The 20,255-nt window shown below is 44.5% G+C and overlaps 1 protein-coding gene across 2 annotated transcripts in view; it reads left to right on the forward strand.

The window, feature by feature from the left end:
- The window catches only part of POLR1A (RNA polymerase I subunit A), a 71,125-nt gene that overhangs the window by 14,365 nt on the left and 36,505 nt on the right, over positions 1-20,255 (forward strand). Inside the window, exons 8-16 of one of the 2 annotated variants that reach the window (XM_090035348.1) lie at positions 60-162; positions 634-796; positions 2,840-3,013; positions 3,237-3,359; positions 4,458-4,685; positions 13,258-13,512; positions 14,127-14,318; positions 16,439-16,588; positions 17,507-17,690. In XM_090035348.1, coding sequence (XP_089891474.1) covers positions 60-162; positions 634-796; positions 2,840-3,013; positions 3,237-3,359; positions 4,458-4,685; positions 13,258-13,512; positions 14,127-14,318; positions 16,439-16,588; positions 17,507-17,690 — 1,572 coding nt within the window. The remainder of the gene's footprint in view (positions 1-59; positions 163-633; positions 797-2,839; positions 3,014-3,236; positions 3,360-4,457; positions 4,686-13,257; positions 13,513-14,126; positions 14,319-16,438; positions 16,589-17,506; positions 17,691-20,255) is intronic. The other variant, XM_090035349.1, reaches the window with a different exon arrangement.

Here is a 20,255-nt window from a genome sequence, read left to right on the forward strand (position 1 = left end):
TGCCTGAAATATTATAATCCCAGTGCAACTCGTATTGCTTTTTTGATTGCACTTTTTAGGTTTCTTTCTGAGTCACCTCTTTTTGGGTCTGGAAGTTGGTGAGCATTCAGGATTCAGTCCTGATATGTTCTTCCTTGATCTCGTTATGGTTCCACCTTCAAGGTAATAGTATTTTTCTGTCAGATTTTGCACATATTGGAGTTATTGCTACATTTTGTTTGCAGATGTGGAGATTCAAAGTATATAGATATTGGTCTGTTAAAATACTATAACAACATGGTTTGGAAAAAATTGGACTAAATAATAAATTAAGGTGTACTTTCCCCAGGCTCCTTAGGAAAGCCACTGAAGGATTTAAAAAATATTTAAAATAAACCTAAATCTTCTTGAAAAATATTCCTAACTCTTTCAGTAACTATATATAGTATGTGCTGGTTTGTACCAGTAGAACTTCTTGCAAAAGGAGTGATCTTTTAATAAGCTTGTCAGTGTTGTCGGTAAAGTTCACGTGAATGCTGTTAGTTCACACTGGTTATTTCTAGTACAGTGAAGACCAGTGGTGGGGATGGGGGAGAGGATGGCAGGATTGTTTCCCATGGGTTCTGAGTGTATAACAAATGTCATCTGCTATAGATATCGTCCTGTGAACCGCCTGGGAGACCAGATGTTCACAAATGGTCAGACGGTAAATTTGCAGGCTGTTATGAAAGATGTCCAGATGATAAGGAAGCTTTTGGCTTTCATGGCTCAGGAACAAAGTCAATCAATAAAAATCGGAGAGAATGAAGTCCAGGAGGTAAGAGCTGCTGCATGCATGATTTTTTTCACTTGACTTGCTTAGGCAAAAGTTCCAAGCAGGTGGCTCCTGCTGGAACTTTTTTTTAAAGATCACCAACTGGACTGGCAGGTCATTTATGATTAGAAAGGGTCTCCCTGGACAGGTTTCTGCATCATTTTCCATTATCTTGCTGCTGTAAGAAAGCAGTTATTCAGCCTACTATGTTCTGCATTCATTAAAAAACAAGTATTTAGCATGCTTTAGATTCGATGGGTTGCCAGCACTAGAGAACAAAATCTTCTATGTGGCGAAGTTGCTCATAGAGTATAAACTTTTCCCACACCTCACTGCTAACCTGTAGGACATAAGACCACCACTGTGGATAAGCAAGCAGACATGCATCGAAAGCCTGCTAGTACCAATTATTATTACTGCTTTTTAGTAACCTGGCTGATAAAAGTGTTATTTGGTAACAAGATTCAGTCACTACTGATATGAGCTGTATTTTTATGGCTAATGTAGAAATGAAACACTCCATATGCTTTTGCCATTCGCGGGGATCACGGGAACGTATCCCCTGCGAATGGCGAGAGTCGCCTGTACTTCCTTCCCCAGACCTAAGTACCCTGTGTAAAGCTTCATCCCATCCTTTGTAGTCTTATTCAGTCATTTTCCTTTTATTATTTATAAATATTTGTATGTAACATTCATGTTGCTATAGCATTTAGGTCCTGCTCTGTTGGCACAAACATAAATTCCTGTGTGGGATCAAATACCAGTGTTTATGGGTCTCTGTCAAACTTGTGCCATCTTGTGTTTCTCTCCCTTTGCTAAGAAACCTTCGTACCATTACTTGGGAGAGAGACTTCCCCATTCCAGTTGGAAACCTGCTGAGCCTAAAGGTCAGACTCAGAATAAACCCTGATCTGATGGAGTGCCTCTCTCTAGACATAGTCCATACTTACTGTCGAGTAGCATGTTTTTAGCATCTCTCTGATATAGGTGTTTATCTTTAGTTATGATAAATCTTTTGATTTACACTCTTAAAAAAAAAAAAAAACACGCATCTTCTTGGTGGGCATTCCCTTTGAATTTCACCACTAGATGGAGCTGCGTTCTTGGATCTTTGAGAGCGTAAGATATAGTTGATGTGTCTGGAAACTATCAGGGTGCAGACTGCTATACCACTTTTTTTTTATGATATGGGATTTTTGATCCAGAGACTATGGGCTCTTCTCTAAAACGTGGGATCCTTAGCAGTACAGTAGTCTTTAGTACCTTGCTGAGCCTCTCATGTAGTGGTTGACCCAGATGAAAGACTAGTAGTACTTATGCAGTTATCCACTTTCTACTCCTTGTCACATGTTCAGTAATTGTTATTTTCCTCAAAGGTCACCTGTTCAGGTGCTAAGCAGCTAGAGCTGCTTGTTTTGTGGGATTTCACAACAGACCAGATTAAGAGCATATGTTACAATAATTGCATATAATACTAATATCATTAAGAGCATATGTTGTAATAATCATACAATACCATCTTAAAATAACATTTATTTACCTAGATGCAGGAATTATGGTTGGTGATTATCATTTGTTGGACTAACTGCATGGGTGGGGTGAACTCAGACAAGCTTTTCAATATGGTGCATTCTTCAGTTCTGAGAAAAAAGCAGGCACAGCGAGAAGATTTAAAAACAATTTTAATCTTTTAATCTTAATCCTAAAACTGCGTTTAATCTTTCACAGTGCCTGCTTTTTCTTCAGACCTGAAGAATTCACTGTATCCAAAAGCTTGTAAGTCCATCCCAACCATGCCTTTAGTCCAGTAAAAGATAATTGCCAACAAAAATCCTGCTTTTTGCATGCTTCATGAACCATCATGGCTACAGCATCATTCCAACACTACTATTTACTTTCTTAGCTATTTCTCAGGTAACTAATTAGACAGCACTTAGTTGCACATTATTTGGGAACCTGGTGGCTGAAACAAGATTGATAAAATAGGAGTTAATTTTTTCCCCCTTACCTTCTTTAAACATAAGCTTGCATTTTATATTTCCCCAGGAGATAAATGAGCCGTTGGAACCACTGGACCATTCCATCCTGGCAACAATCCCGGGACAAAGCACTGCAGATAAACTGTACAATATTTGGGTTCGCCTTCAGAGCCACGTTAATATTGTATTTGATAGTGACATGGACAAACTAATTTCAGACAAATACCCTGGCATCCGTCAGGTGAGCATGAGAGAAAGTCTCCCACTCCTTAGACGTTGTATGGAAAGAGGTAGCTATAGAGGCAAGAATAGAACGAGAGAGGGAGAGAACATGGAGTAATTGTGGTAACTTCATAGGCATGTTAATACCTGTATCTGTCCCACATATTGGGTTCTTTGAGGCAGCATACATGTGACACCCGGATTTTATGGTTTTATCATTCTTTTCACACCTGTTTTCCAAGATACTGGAGAAGAAGGAAGGTCTGTTCCGCAAACACATGATGGGAAAACGTGTGGATTACGCTGCTCGGTCGGTCATTTGCCCTGACATGTACATTGGCACAAATGAGATTGGCATCCCCATGGTAAGGGACAGCAAAGCGACAAGTATTTTCAGTGCCAGCCAGCGGACTGGGCTGAGGATGTAGTATATTTGACAGTATAGTTTGCAAAGGTGCAATTTGTAATTCACTGACTACCTTGATGACTTGTCCCTGGAGCCCTACAAAACAGATTCCCCCAACACATTCACTGATTCTTACAGGGGTATTATAATGAAATAAATAGATGAAGGGGAGAGAATCTGTCAGATGTAATAAATAATCCCTTCAGCAAAGACCTTAGATGGAGAAGGACTGAATCAAGTGTGTGGCAGTATGACAGTCGCCACCCACTAAGTAGAATTCAGCTACCATTTTTTTTATGTGTTTGTTGTAACTGTATACTGTGTTTTATAACAGTAGTGATGGACCTTAAGGGAAGGTGCCAGATTTAGGTATTGGTAAAAGGCTGCTGTAATTCCTTTCTGACAGACTTGGACTTGCAGAGAGGTGAACTTCTCCTGGGATTTCTGAAGGTCAGGAGGCTCTGCAAGTTACCGTCGCTGGGATTTTTGCCTGTTCAACCAGGCTGATGGGGAAGGGTGTTTCTAGGTTTGAAACCAAAACATAATTACATTATAGAAAAATTATAGAGGAGGAATAGAAATGTCTGTTAGAAATTAAAATGCATTATATTGGCCATACATCTGGAATGTATGGCCATACAGTGGCCATTCGTTCTTCCTGCAGTTTCAAAATTGTACTTTCTGAATGGATGGTACCATTTTAAATCTAAATGTGTCAACTGATTTTTTCTTTTTTAGTGATTAAAATATAGCTGAGAAGGAAAGACTAGCTTTGATTTTACTGGAGCTGAAGGAACACTATAAAAATAGTTTAGATGTCAGAAAAGGTTACTTGTATTTGTAACTTTCTTCCTCTGACATAGGTAGATCTAAATAAAACCTAGATAAAAGGCCAGATATTTTAGAGCTTTTTGATGGAGAGTAACACCAGTCTAATAGTAGGGATACTGGCTCCATGCTTTTTCTTTTGGGGAATAATATTTGACCAGTTGTTGATTGGTTAACATTTAGCAAAGCCATTTAGATTATTATACCTATTTTCCCCCCTCCCATTTAGGTATTTGCTACAAAACTGACTTATCCTCAACCAGTAACTCCATGGAACATCAAAGAACTGAGGCAGGCTGTTATAAATGGTCCCAATGTTCACCCTGGAGCCTCCATGGTCATTAATGAAGATGGGTCTCGCACGATTTTGAGCACAACCAGCCAGACACAGAGGGAATCCATAGCCAAGCAGCTCCTCACTCCTCCCACTGGTGCCCCAAAATCAGCAATGAAAATAGTGAGTACTAAACAAACCCAGCCCAGCAGGGTGGTGTTCTAAGAAACTTTCTTTGGTGGGAGAAAGGTAGTTACAAATATGTGCTAGCATCCCAGTTCTCTGAGCCAGCTGAAGCAAGGCAGGATAAAGTCATAAATGCGTAGCTAAAATTTCCATTTCTTAGGTTAAGAATTATTTCTTCTTTCCTGAATTTCATTTCATAGATTTCATAGACATTAGGGCTGGAAGGGACCTCGGGAGATCATCGAGTCCAGCCCCCTGCCCAAAGGGCAGGAAGTCAGCTGGGGTCATAGGATCCCAGCAAGATAAGCATCCAATTTACTCTTGAAGGTGTTCAATGTAGGTGCTTGAAGCACCTCTGCTGGCAGACTGTTCCAGACCTTGGGGGCTCGGACAGTAAAGAAATTCTTCCTTATCTCCAGCCTGAAACGGTCTTGCAGGAGTTTGTGACCGTTCGACCTCATCATCCCTTGGGGCGCTCTGGTGAACAGATGTTCCCCCAGATCCTGGTGGTCACCCCTTATAAACTTATAGGTGGCCACCAGATCACCCCTGAGCCTACGCTTTTCCAGGCTAAAGAGTCCCATGGCTCTCAGCCTATCATCGTAAGATCTGTTTTCCTGACCTCTGATCATGCGCGTGGCTCTCCTCTGGACTCTCTCAAGCTTCTCCACATCCTTTTTGAATTGTGGAGCCCAAAACTGGATGCAGTACTCCAGCTGCGGCCTCACCAAAGCCGAGTACAAGGGGAGAATGACGTCCTGGGATTTGCTCGAGAAGCATCTATGGATGCACGCCAGCATTTTGGTCGCTTTACTAGCCGCAGCATCGCATTGGAGGCTCATGTTCATCTTGTGGTCAATGATGACCCCCAAGTCTCTTTCTTCTGTAGTGCTAACCAACGTAGCACTGCTGAGCCTATAAGGGTGCTGCAGGTTTTTCCTCCCAAGGTGAAGAATCTTGCATTTATTGGTGTCAAACACCATCAGGTTCTCGTCTGCCCATTTGCTGAGCTTGTCCAGGTCAGCCTGGATCACCCGCCTATCTTCTGGCGTGGATGCTTTGCCCCAAAGTTTGGTGTCATTGGCGAACTTGGCCAGTCCACTCCTGACTCCAATGCCCACATCGTTAATGAAGATGTTGAACAGTATGGGTCCGAGGACAGGGCCTTGAGGGACCCCACTGGTCACAGGGCACCATGATATGTGACTGCCATCAATCACAACCCTCTGGGTCCGACCACGAAGCCAATTTCCCAGCCAGCGGATCGTGGTGGAGCCAAGGCCACAACTGGGCAGTTTGGCCAGGAGGTGATCATGGGATACCAGATCAAAAGCTTTTTTGAAGTCAAGATATATGACATCAATCTCTTCTCCCTTGTCCAGGTGATAGGTCACCTGGTCATAGAAGGAAATGAGATTGGTCAAACAAGACCTACCCGCAACAAACCCGTGCTGGCTGTCCCTTAGGATGTTAGCCTGGGCCAGTCCCTCAAGGATGGCCTCCTTAATAAACTTTTCTAAGATCTTCCCCAGGATAGAAGTCAGGCTAATGGGCCTGTAGTTAGCCGGATCCACTCCTCCCTTTCTTGAAGATCGGCACCACATTGGCCTTCTTCCAATCTTCGGGTACTACACCAGAGCGCCAGGAGTTTTCAAAGATCCGTGCCAGGGGCTGGGCTATGACGCTGGCCAGCTCCTTCAGTACCCTGGGGTGCAGATTATCAGGGCCGGCTGACTTGAAGGTATCCAGCTTCTCAAGGTGTTCCTTCACGAGGTCAGCATTTATGGAGGGTAGGGGATCCCCCTCACCCAGATTTCCCTGTCCCATAGCAGGCATGGGCATCCCGTGTGACTGATGAAAGACTGACGCAAAGTACCTGTTTAATAGGTTGGCTTTTTCCTGGACGTCAGTTGTCAGTTGCCCCATCTGGTTTAGCAGGGGTCCAACATTGCCCTTGCTTTTCCTCCGGCTCCCCACATATCTGAAAAAGGACTTTTTGTTGTCCTTGATGCCTGAAGCAAGTTGGAGTTCAGTTGCAGCCTTGGCTTTCCTGGTTTGGTCCCTGCAGGACCGGACCAGCGCGGAGTAATCCTCCTTGGAGGTGAATCCCGTCCTCCATCCTTTGTAGGCTTTCCTTTTTAGCCACAGGAGGTCCGCTAGGTCTCTGGAGAGCCAGGGGGGCTGCTGTGCCTTCTTGCTGCCTTTCCTCCATGTTGGAATATATTTGGCTTGTGCACTGAGGATCGCTTCCTTGAGAAGCAACCACTCTTCTTGAACTCCCCTCTCCCTGGGGTCATGGTCCCTGAGGGCCTGACCGACAAGCCTCTTGAGCTTATCAAAGTCGGCTTTTCTGAAGTCAAGGACTTCTGTGTTGCTGACAGACTTGCCAGCTTTACGGCAGATGGTGAAGGTGATCAGCTCGTGGTCGCTGTCACCCAACTTCCCATCAATCACTAGGTCGCCGATTAGGTCATCCCCCGTAGCCAGTATCAGGTCAAGCAGCGCTTTGCCTCTCGTTGGCCCATAGACTTCTTGAGTCAGGTAGAGGTCATCCACGCATGAGAGAGAGCTTTGCGCCCGCTCAGATTTAGCTGAGTGATCTTCCCACGAGATGTCCGGGTAATTGAAGTCACCCATGACAACCAAGGTCCTGGAGCAAGCGGCCTCAGTCAGTTCCCGGGCGAACTCCTGGTCAAGCTCGGGACTTTGAGTGGGAGGTCTGTAGTAGACTCCCACCGTTGTGTCCCCTGTGCCGAATTCCCCACGAATTTTTACCCAGAGGGTCTCTAGCTGTCCATGCCGGTCGCCAACATCAGCTTGCAGGGACATGTAGCTTTCCTTCACATAGAGAGCTACACCCCCGCCCCTTTTGTCAACACGATCCCTCCTGTATAGGGTATAGCCCTCTATCCCCGTGGTCCAGTCATGGGTGGAGTCCCACCAGGTCTCCGTTATCCCAATGACATCATATTTCTTTGCACTGAGCAGGAGGACTTCTCTGTGTGTGTATTTATAGCTCCTCACTTCTGTAAAAGTAGTGAATATCACATTTCCTAATCTACTTCTCTAGAGGTTGTCTAGGCAGATAGTGTCCTTTTAGTTAGGTTTAGTGGTATGACGATAAAGGGCATGTTGGAGTTGCTGATGCTCAGTGCGTCTTGGGATTGGGCCCCCTGAGGGTAAAGACCAAACCTGATTTCAGGCCAGGCAGTAGTGATACGATGCAGGCAGTGTTGTCCATATGGCAAAAGCAAGACTGGGACTCTTGACATCTATTTTCAGCTCTGCAGTTGACTAGCTGTCCGAACATGGTCAGCTTGTTAAACTTCCAAGCTGTTAAACCCCTATTAAAATATTCCTCTATCTCATGGGTGCTGAAAAACTGAAATTTTTACAGTGTTTAGCTATTTGGATGAAAAGTGAACAGCAAGTTAATCTACCGTGGGTGGTGGTCAAGTAGACCCTTTGCTCTCTGCTTCTCCCCAACTTTTTCCCTGGCAGCCCTTTTCCCCGCCCCCCACCCTTCTTACTGTCAGACACTGCCCTCTCCGAGCAAATGGAAGTAAAGAACAAATTTGAAAACAATAACCACGAAATTCAACATAGCTGTAGCAGTTTGCATATTATATCCATTAGTTCATCCAAAATTGATGTATGTTACCTTTTTTTCCCCTGAAACTGGTGCCAGTTTTAGCACAGGTATTCCATAAACACACTTTTGAGCAGCATTCTGGCACCTACTTATATGTAGTAGAAACTGCATGGTATTAGTCCAAGTCCAAAGCTTCCTCACTTCAGAAGCTCGTTACGGAAGTTTGTCCGAAGAGTTTAGAGCCAGTTGGCACCATATAACTGCTGAGCCTTTTACCATATAGTTCATTGGGCTGGGCCCCAGCAGTTGACAGCATGTCAAACCACGGTGACCCCACAGCTCAGGTCTGCTCAGTATGTGTGTATTCCAGATACTGTGCCTGCCAACAAAGGAGTCCTATGCTAATTAGCCCCCACTCATCTCTAGAAGGCATTCTTGTCAAGTCCTGAGATGCCCTAAAATTTATACGCAGATGTGGTTCAGGGCAACCTATGGAGCACAATCATGCAGCAGGCTGGGAAAGGGGGCGACGGGGATTCTGGGTGAATTATTTGGGGCCCTGTGTGGTGGTGATTGCCAGGCATTTAAGGCTGGCGAAGAATCACAAATCACTGGACATGGAAAGAAAGGCACAACTCAGCTGTGGGAGTGAAGACGAAGTTAAAATATATGCCATGTAGTGGCTCCTCATGGCTCGAAAAAGAGTTGCTGCTGACGGGGACTGCAGTTAAAGGATACTACCATATGTCTTATTCAGATGGCCTCCTTTTCTTGCTGTAGGTTTCCATCAGTATGTTTGCCCTATATGGGCCGTGTGTTTTATAGCCATGCTTGGTGTTGGCTACATTCAGTCAGTTTCATAGCTGGTTTCCATTGCTGAGCACATGCTGCTTGTGGCAGCAGTTTAACAACAGACATTGTGTTTAGTGAGATTTCCATATATGGGATTATAAGCTTAATGAGGAGCTTTTCCCCTGTGCCAGCTTGAGGAAATGTCTTGTAGTTGAGTAAAATTATGGCTCTTCCTGTAGTATTTTCAATGACAGAAAAGCACCTGCGAATTAGAGCCTGAAAGTTGAACTTTTTTTTTTTTTAATATTAGCTTTTTTGAGAAAATTATCCTGGCACATGTCCGTGAGGGGCCAGCAGGGGAGATTATGCTTAGGGGCAACCAGCACGGGTTCACTAGAGGCAGGTCCTGTCAGGCCAGCCTGGTGGCCTTCAACGACCAGGTCACCAAATCCTTAGATACAAGTGTTGCGGTGGACATAGTCTTTCTGGACTTTAGGAAGGCCTTCAACACTGTCTCTCACCCCATTCTCATTAAAAAACTAGAAGACTGTGGCGTCGATACCCACACAGTCAGATGGGTCACTAACTGGCTGGAGGGCTGCACCCAGAGAGTGATGGTGAACGGGTCCTTCTTGACCTGGAGGGATGTGGGCAGTGGGGTCCCCCCGGGCTTGGTCCTCAGGCCCGCACTGTTCAACATCTTCATCAGCAACTTGGACAAGGGGGTAAAAAGCACCCTGTTCAAATTCGCTGACGACACTAAGATGTGGGGGGAAGTGGGCATGCTAGAAGGGAGGAATAGGTTGCAACTGGACCTAGACAGGTTACAGGGGTGGGCAGATGAGAATAGGATGGGATTCAACACCGACAAGTGCAAAGTGATGCACCTGGGGAGGAACAACCGGCACCATACCTGCAGGCTGGGCAACTCCCTTCTTGTCAGTACAAAGGCAGAAAAGGATCTGGGAGTCGTCATTGACTCCAAGATGAACATGGGCCGGCAGTGTGGGGAGGCAGTAAGGAAGGCCAACCGCACTTTGTCATGCATCCACAGATGCATCTCGAGCAGGTCCAAGGAGGTGATCCTCCCCCTCTATGCGGCACTGGTCAGGCCACAGCTGGACTACTGCATCCAGTTCTGGGTTCTGCACTTCAAGAGGGATGTGGACGGCATGGAGAGGGTCCAGAGGAGGGCCACTCGCATGATTGAGGGGCAGCAGGGGAGGGCCTATGAGGAGAGGCTATGGGACCTGATCCTGTTCAGCCTCCACAAGAGAAGGCTGAGGGGGATCTAGTGGCCTGTTACAAACTAGTCGAGGGGACCAGCAGGCACTGGGAGAGCCTGTTCCCCCGACCACCACCAGGAGTGACCAGGAATAACGGTCACAAGCTGGCAGAGGGCAGGTTTAGGTTAGACATCGGGAGAAGCTACTTCACGGTCAGGGCGGCTAGGGTCTGGAACCAACTTCCAAGAGAAGTGGTGCAGGCCCCTATCCTGGGGGTTTTTAAGAGGAGGCTGGATGAACACCTTGCCGTTGTTGTTTGACCCCAGTCCTCTTTCATGGCAGGGGGTCGAACTTGATGCTTAGGTCCTTTCTGACTCTACCAGCTATGAAACTAGGAATAGCTTGTTCTGTTGAAGCTATGAAAGATTAAAATGTGGGCCACCGTATGTTTGTTGGAACTCCCAGTGGAAGTCAGGGACTCACAGAAATGCTTTCATTTTATTGAGTGTGTGAGTAATAGTGCAAGGTCACTCGTAAATATAATTAGAGGTCCTGAGATTCTGAGAACCTTTACTGTTCTTGAATTGAAGGAAATTATTTTAAAATAGATCCAAGATATATCCTAGGTACTAGCAGTTTTGCTAAATAGACACCAAAATATGTCTTTGGTAACCTGCAGACAGAATCCTTGGTCTTTGAGAAATCTCAGTCTGAACCCATGACCGTGATAAGATTTCAAATGATCCCTGACTAGATTAATTGTGGAACAGATGCAGGGTGATTTTTTTCTTACACTTGGCACCTCCAAGGAGCAAGGGGGGTGCTAGCCCCCACTCCATCCCGTGTCACCACCATCATGGCAGCACTTTACTGCGCCACCACATCCTGTCCGAACACTGTATTTGCACTCTGATTGGTTGTTTCCATTGGTTGTTATGGACAGACAGACGGACAGACAAACCGACTATGGCTTTTATAATATTAGAATTTGGGTGGGGGCACTCTGCACCTAAAGAATCTGGGCCATGGTGAAGCCACAACGTTGAGAATCATGAGACCAGAAGGAGAACAAATAAGAGGAAACTTGACTTTGTAGCCTAGTGCTTGGGGCACTTGGCTGAAGAAGGGGCTAACAGTGCAGTCCTTGTTCTGTGGACTGTTTGAAGTAGATGGTTGTGGGTTAAAACCCCCATAAATGATCTTTTTAAAAACTAGAACTGGAAGTCAGCAGGGAGGAGGGAGCCTGCCAAGGCACCTGTGCCTAGGAAAGGTCATTTAGAGTGGCTGGAGGTGTTTAATGTGTCACGTTCAGCCATATGCCTAAGCTCTCAAAAGGGGAGTGATTTCAGGAACACTCCTGCACTTAGTTTCCAATTGGCTGGAACTTGGCTCCTTGGTCAGCATCTGGGCTCTTTGAATCACCCCCTGGAAACACCTGACTCTCCATTACCTTTGTACTTAATTGGGTTCATTTGAACAACCATCTTAGCAACAGATGCTTTTCTGTAGAGTCCCCTAAGGGACCAATATGGATTTTGCCTTTCTGTGTGCTTCAGCTCTCTGTAAAATGGAGACAGCGGTGTTCACTAGCTTATGGGGGAGCTGGAAAGGTAAATATACTCAAGTGTGAGACAGTGACTGTGCAGTAATGTGCACCATAGAATTACAGTAGATAGCTTGTATACAATACAGCTGGTTCTGGCTGAATTAAAATACCCCTGGAAAGTTCCTTAAGCAGGATAGTGAATATTGAGGATAATCAACTTTCCTTCCTACCATCCTCCTCCCACCCTGGTATTTCCATAAAGAAACAGTCTCTGCTTTCGTATGTACTTGGAGGTTTAGGGACTCTTTCCAAGGCCCACACAAGAGCATGCATTCTAATAGTTATTCAGGGAAAAACTACTGTTTTTTTGGGTTAGGAGAGGGCAGGGCTCAGGTATTAGTGGTTTGGCAACAGTTCTGAAATCTCCCAAGATATTGCCAAGCCATACTACAGGTGAGGACAATCAAAAGTTCACTTCACGCTAAAGCACTATAATTTATACATCTGAGATTTTACAATGTCATTGGCTGTTTGTCCAACCCTTCCCACGTTCCACAGGGAAAGATGGGAAAGGAAACCACCCAGCTTGCTCTCAGGCCCTGTGACGCACGTTAGAGTTTGAAACCCTCACCAGACAGTCATTTGAGTCAGAGTTCAACTATTTTATTGATTTTTTTTTTTTTTTTTTTTTTTTTTTTTTAAATGTGATTTTTCTGTTGCTTTCACCCCAAAGGGTGGGGACATCCCAGTGACCTTGGATTCCTTCTGTCATGGAACAAGTGGAGTTGTCTGTTATATACAGGAACTTTCAGAATTTCCTGTTGGCTTCTTGTGATTGAAGTGGCTAAGCAGTAAAACTTGAGTTCACCATTGAAAAATAGGCTGAGCATAGCCCCAGTCAGGAAGGCACTTAGTGCCGAAATATGGCAAACCAAACTTTATAGGGATTAGCTTATCTCCTGGAATTCTGAAGGCTATTGAAACCTTAAAGTAACAAATGGTGAACACACAGTAAGTGTTTGTAGTACAAGCAGTTTAATCATCAATAGCCCTGTTATCAGTAATCAGTAGGACCTTTTTATTGACAGGGAAGGTGCAGCAGTGTTAGGTATTATGGTCATGTTTGCATAATAAGTTGAGGTCAAAACTGAACTGAGAATTGGGGAGTCCCTGGTGTCCAGTCCTGCACTCTGTCCACACTGTCTCTTTCTAGGATGTGTGGAATGACAGTATTCTTGTGTTCTCGCTGCTTTTCCTGTTGCATATGGTACAGTTTTGAAAGCTGCTTTATGGCATGCAGAATAATAGTGGGGGGAAAAACTGGTTTCATTCACACAGCTGCTTTTAAATAGCTTTTTCTTTAAATACAAATATGTTCATGAATAACTAAATGACATTAAAACTCTCTCATAGGTCTGCCGCCATGTTAAAAATGGAGATGTCCTCTTACTGAACCGTCAGCCTACCCTTCATAGACCCTCTATCCAAGCCCACCGGGCCAGAATCCTGCCTGGAGAGAAGGTGCTGAGGCTTCACTATGCCAATTGCAAAGCCTACAATGCTGACTTTGATGGTGATGAAATGAATGCTCATTTTCCTCAGAGCGAATTGGGCCGAGCTGAAGCTTACACCTTAGCCTGCACTGATGAACAGTATCTTGTTCCCAAGGTAAATAAACCCTCAGTGAAAGACATGATTCCTCCTTGCCTTTCCCACTTGTTCCCAGGCAATATTCCCCCATTCTCCCATTTCTCTCCCAAAACCCAGCTGCTCCTCTTGGGAAAGAACATCCACCATCAGAACACTGTTCTCTTCTCCTGTTACTGGTCTTCCTTCCATTCTCTGGTGCAGGTCCTCGCTGTTCACTCCTGCTTCCAGAAAATGTGTACCTTTGATCCTCCACTGTCTTTATATCTTTCCTTCTGACACCAGCTTTCTGCTCCTCTACTGTTATAGCCTGCTGCTTGCTTTGCTAAATGTCTTTTTGCATTCTTTGGATCAGGGACAATAAACTGATGTGGGTGTAAGAGTCATGGACCATGGCTGCCTACTGTCACCAGTAAACTCTTCCCCCCCACTCTTGACTTCCTTAACTTTATCCTTTTTTAAATGAGTTTTATGTTAACCATACCCTTTAAATCATAATGTTCAGGAGATAATTGGTGGAGGAAGAAAAGATATTACCATAAGGAACTCACCCAGGACATTGGTGTTTTTATACTTTTTAAAAATTGAACTAATTTTGTAATTTCTTCCAGTCACCTATTATTTGCATCCCTCAGGATGGCAAACCGCTGGCAGGTTTGATCCAGGACCACATGATCTCTGGTGCCAGTATGACAATTCGAGGCTGCTTTTTCACGAGGGAGCAGTATATGGAGCTGGTTTATCGAGGGCTCACAGACAAAAAAGGAAGAGTGAAAATTCTTCCACCTGCCATCATGAAACCACAACAGTTATGGACAGGGAAACAGGTAGTTAAAACTTCATTGGTTTATCTAGGATACAGATGGCTTGGAACTAAGTATAATATTATAATTTAAATTGGGATCAGCCAGCATTGCTGAAAAATGGGCTCAGTTACAGACAGCACATGCACGCATGCACACGCGTGCTTTGTCACTATTTTTTTCTGCGTATGCCCAGTTCTGTTCCTTAAGGTTATCAGATTGGGAATTGCATTTTAGCTTTTACTCCTGACAGCGTTACACCATCATTTATGATGATGATTAGATATGTGATCTGAGGAAGGCCACGGAGAACTGAAATGGCTCCTTACTAACTTACTTTTTCTTGGAGGCAGTTATTCATATATGTCCTGCTTCTGAAGATTTTTTTCTTATGCATTCTTCATACTTCAGTGTTCTCTGGTTGTCCACAGTAAATACAGTTACTTATGGTGGGACAAGGGAAGCTAAATTTAAATCTCCTAAATTTGAACTTGACAGGCAAAGTCTTATCTATTTTGGGGCATTTTTGCTGAAATCAGTAGTGGATCAGTGTAATATCAAATCTACAGTATTAGAAAGATGGATACCTAGCCTTTCCAGAGGTCTGTAACCTTTTTCCAGTTGCTATGACCCACAGCAAAACAGGGAAGGTGCACTAGTGCTGATTGTTTCAGTATTCAGGCTTTCAACAATGACACTTGCAAATAGTCTCTGACCTGTTGCTTATTTAAAAATGTAATGACACTAGCACACAAGGGTAAGGAAGTGTAAAAACAAAATACACTGTATAAAATATAAATAAAATATCAAAATACTACAGCATGCTGCAGTAATGCCACTGTAAACTACATCATGTAAGAGTTCATTTCTGTAGATTAATACCATATATTCTTTTAATGTATAAAATCTTAAATAAAACTGAGGTTAGAATCACAGCAATATTGTTTTTCTCACAAATCCTATGGCAGGACAGTAGGGGGCATTACTATGCTGAGCCATCTGCCTCCTGTGCCCAATCAAAACGATGCTTTGGGTGTCTCCCCTGGGGTGCCTACGTCTGGCTGACTCCCTTTCCAGAGCACACCCATAAGCCTGGGGTAATTGCTGCCACCTCCCAGGCTCTGGTCTCTGTTAGGGCCTTGTGCAGCTCAGGGGTACACAGACCCTACAGACCTTGGGGTGTTTTACCCACTGGTAGTACTTCTAGGTGCTCCTTATAGCCTGGAGCCACCCAGGATGTTTTTAGGTACGACAGAATCAGATAATAATCATCCGAGCTCTGGTAGGAGCAAAAAGGCTTGTCCGTCCTCTCAAGCATTCACAGCTAGGTGTGGTGTGACAGATTAGTTTTTATTAATCAGAGAGAGGGAGATTGGGGAAGGAGTACAAGATAGAGTAGTAGAAAAAACACCTTGAGCAAAACAGAATGGGCTTGTTGGCCCTTTTAATGTGCAGCTAAAGATACAGAACCCTAACTTACTGGCTATATTTTAGGCAAGCTACTTACACGTACATTCAGAGGATTCTGGAGGCCTATGCTTCTGTTTCCAAAATGCCTCCCTGGAGGAAGCCCCCAGACCAGGTGACCTGACCCTTAAATACCATTTTTGACCTCATCACCTGGCTCCAACCAGGAGCAGGCAACCTCTCAAAACTGCTGTTGTAGCCCAGTCCTTTTAAAGATTGTCATTAACCCCTGGTGGAGTGATCAGTATCACAAAACTGATTCAGCAGGTCCCTTGGTGGGAAACTTAAGACAAAAGATTGGGACACAGTAAGGTGGGGATGGGAGAAAGCAAAATACACAGCAACCCAGACTCAGTCACAAAGGGATCTCTTCAAAAATCCCATCAATTTTTTCCTTTCTTTGCCATTTTTTAAAAGTGGGGGGCCCCATCCACTTCTGGGTAAACAACAGCATCTGCTCGGTGTACTTCTGAAGGTAGTGGGTAACCAAGCAATATTCATGCCCTGTAATAGATTTAAGACTGGTAGTTTTCTGGTGCTGGAAAACTATGCAATAGGATAAAGGCTGAACAGCAAGGATTTGTACAGTATGAATGGAGGTGCTCATAGTGATTTGAGGATCTAAAACGTTCATGGCTCCTGACAGTTGGTTAATCTTGTCTACTGTTTTCTTACAGGTTGTTTCTACGTTGTTAATAAACGTAATCCCAGAAAATCACATCCCACTGAATTTGTCCGGGAAAGCTCAAATTGGGGCAAAAGCCTGGGTGAAAGGGCCTGTGAACAGGATTCCTGGGCTGAATCTAGATTCAATGTGTGAATCTCAGGTACGATTGTGTGACTAAGTGGGTGCAGAGACTGTCCTGAATTTGTTGTTAAGGGCAAGAGAATCTTGTGAAGGAAAATAAAGTTCCTGCTCAGAATGGGTGGGTTTGGGAGCCAGTAAACACTTTACTTCTAGTCCAGGGCTTTGTTTTAACCTCTCTCTCTCTCTGCTTGAGTTTGGTCTTGGTCTTACTGTTTTTCAGTCTGGGGAAACTGAGCTGTCTTCTTTGTACTTGGAGGATGACTTGTTAGTAAAGCACTTTCCAAATGTATTAAGGAAGTGCTAAGGCCTGATTCACCAAACAACTTGCACATGGAGACTTGAGAGTTACCATGCCTAAGTTGTAGGTGCCCAGCTTCCAGAGTAGAAACTCTTAACCTTGAGTCAAGCCTTGCTATTCACAAAAGCAGTATGCTTTTTTGATACCAGGTAAGGAGGGGAGTACCAAAGCCATATTACAAGAAATGTCAGAAAGAGGATGCGACAGAACCTATAATCTGAATCTGTCAGATCAGACCATTTCAGACATAGGTGCAGAGGCAACTAGTTCGAGGATCCCAGATGGGCAGGTACCTAAGGAACTTTACTGGCAAAAAGTTTGGGTACCTGAAGCCTTTCTGATACGCAAGTGGTTAGGTGGAGGTATTATGGTTCACGTTCTTGGACTAGGCATCTAAATTCTATCCAGATCTCACTTTTCGTTCATAAGTGTTTTGGTAATTCTGACTTTTTTATTTTTAATAGTTTATTGCTGGAAGTTACTAATCTCAAACTTTTTCTGTCTTAGATGTTTTTTCCTCATGATCCTGGTTTATTTTAAATTTGTACCGAAGAATTTGTAGTCAGAATCATGTCCTGCCCACAATCAAAATTGCTGTTCTTTAGTTGTTTAAATCTGTCATCTCATTCTGTCCACCAGGTTGTCATGAGAGAAGGGGAGTTACTTTGTGGGGTCTTGGACAAGGCACACTATGGCAGCTCTGCTTTTGGCCTGGTCCATTGTTGCTATGAAGTTTATGGTGGTGAAACTAGTGGCAAGGTGCTTACCTGTCTAGCTCGCCTCTTCACTGCCTACCTGCAACTCTACAGGGGATTTACAATGGGTGAGTGTAGCAAAAGCAAACTAGCCATCTTGCTGTTGTAAGTGTACGTGAAGTATAAAGCTGAAATCAGTGTGTATAATAAAAAGAAAGAGTGCTATGGTATTATTTTCTAAAGGGTGTTATGCCCTTGAATCTGACAGCTGTTCACTTGCATGATTTTTCTGTTTAGTGTATGATTTCCTTTCTGACCATTAGAAAGAAATGATGTGCATCTCATTGAATTCTCTGTCTTCACTTTTGATGTGCTGCGGCACAGGCTTCTGGTACAACTTGGTTCTGATCAAAAACATGGTTTGTTTTTTTTTAAATGTACATGAAAAAGAAAAAATAGCTATGTAGTAACTGAAGCTACTGACACGTTAGAAATGCTAGCAAGAAAATCTTGCATTTATTCTGTTGTTTAGTTTAGGGATTTCTTTTGTGTCTGTTTAGGAAAACCATTTTTTAAAAAAATTATGCTATTGGGCGTTCAATCCATCTGTACATACCATATCAGTGTAATCGTTTCTGTCCTCCTGGGGAAGTAGCAGAGTTGATTTTTATAAGATTGTGTTATATCAATGAAACATGAATACGTGTGTAGTAGTTTTAAATTCTCTGTATGCTGTAGCCCTATACAGTCACTTAAATAGAAACAAGTCAAGCCATGCTTCCAGTAGATAGCAGTAGGGAGCAGCACCTCTTTACTCCATTCCCCTTTCTTGTACATGTAGCTGGTAGCACTGCCAATTAAGAGTGCCCAGCACTTTGGATTATAAGACACTACTTCTCAGTTCCTTAGAACTTTATCAGACTAAATCATTTGGGTTGAAACTTCCTGTTAGTTATTTCTGTCTTAAGCTAGTTGTTGCCCCCTGTTCAGCCAGATCCATTCAGCACGTTACATTCATGGTAGAAAATTCTAAAGAACTTTTTATTGAGAAACCTTAAGGCCCCCTTGTTTTGGGTAGGTGTTTGGCCTTTGGCGTTTGATTAGATTTTTAGTCAGATATGCTTGCTGCAATCCATTGTGATCCAGTTTCATTACCTTATTAGCCACTGAAATGTTTTCATTCCCATGTGCTTGATAGATTCTTGCCCTAGCTTCATGGCTTAAATTACTTGAAGATTTCATCTGTTCTGAACATGCCACAGCCTGGGACTGAACAGGGCTTTGCTCCAAATAGCAGCTCTGGGCTGCTACCAGCCAGAACTTGTCACTGGCACTGAAAACAATAAAACAGTCTTGTTGGCTTGTAGTGCCATTTCTGGGTCCAGGCAATGTGAAGTGGGAACTGCAGAAGGGAGAAGAAAGCTTTGACTTCCATGATCACAGCCCATTCTTTGGTGAGGGAAGCAGTGAGCAGCTGGGAAGAGATGGCCTCCACCTCACTCCACTGGGGAGGAAGCTCTTTGCAGCCAGACTGGCTGACCTGTTCGACCGGGCTTTAAACTGAGCCCACTGGGGAATAGGGGGGAGGGGGAATACTGCCACTGCAAGCCCAGTAGGCAGTTTTTGTAAACCCCAGCAGGCTAAGGCACTCAAGGAAACCCACCCTTACCCTAGCAAACTGTAGGCAAGGCAGGGGCCCCCAATGGGACACTTATGTGCCTGTACACCAATGCCAGGAGCTTGGGGAAAAAAACAGGAGGAAATGGTCCTCCTGTTAAACCAAAAGGGTTTTGATCTCATAGGGATAATAGAGACCTGGTGGGACTCCACCTATTACTGGGCCACAGGTATAGACAGCTATACTTTGTACAGGAGAGATCTTGTGGATAAAAGGGATGGGGAGTAACGCTCTATGTCAAGGAAAGCTATGCATCCCTGCAAGCTAATATTAGCACCCAGGGGGGATGACTGGAGGCTCTGGGTCAAAATCTGTGGCAAACAAGGCACGGGGGGACACAATGGTGGGGGTCTACTACAAACCTCCTAGCCAGGATCAAGAGCTTGACCAGGAATTCGCCAGGGAACTGGCTGAGGCTGCACGCTCCCTGTGCATGCTTGTCATGGGAGATTTCGACTACCCTGACATCTCGTGGGAAGAGCACTTGGCCACATCCGAATGGTCCAAACCTTCCTCATGTGCGTAGGTGAGCTCTATCTGACTCAAGAAGTCTGTGGACTGATGAGAGGCAAAGCGCTGCTTGACCTGGTACTGGCAACAGGGGATGACTTAATTAGCGACCTAATGATTGAAGGGAAGCTGGGAGACGGCGACGATGAGCTGATCACCTTCACCATCTGCCGTAAAGCTGGCAAGTCAGTCAGCAAAGCAGAAGTCCTTGACTTCAGAAAAGAAACTGGGGGACTGTGGTGTCAACACCTATGCAGTCAATTGGGTCGCCACTGGCTGGAGGGCCGTACCCAGAGTGTGGTGGTGGATGGGTCATTCTCGACCTGGAGGGATGCGGGCAGTGGGGTTCCCCAGGGCTCGGTCCTCGAGCCCGCACTGTTCAACATCTTCATCAGTGACTTGGACGAGGAGGTAAAAAGCACCCTGTTCAAATTTCCTGATGACACTTAAGATGTGGGGGGACGTGGGCATGCTAGAAGGGAGGAATAGGTTGCAGTCAGACCTA

This window comes from Crocodylus siamensis, chromosome 2 (assembly GCF_052110815.1).
Source record: "Crocodylus siamensis isolate JL-2025a chromosome 2, ASM5211081v1, whole genome shotgun sequence".
Lineage (NCBI taxonomy): Eukaryota > Metazoa > Chordata > Crocodylia > Crocodylidae > Crocodylus > Crocodylus siamensis.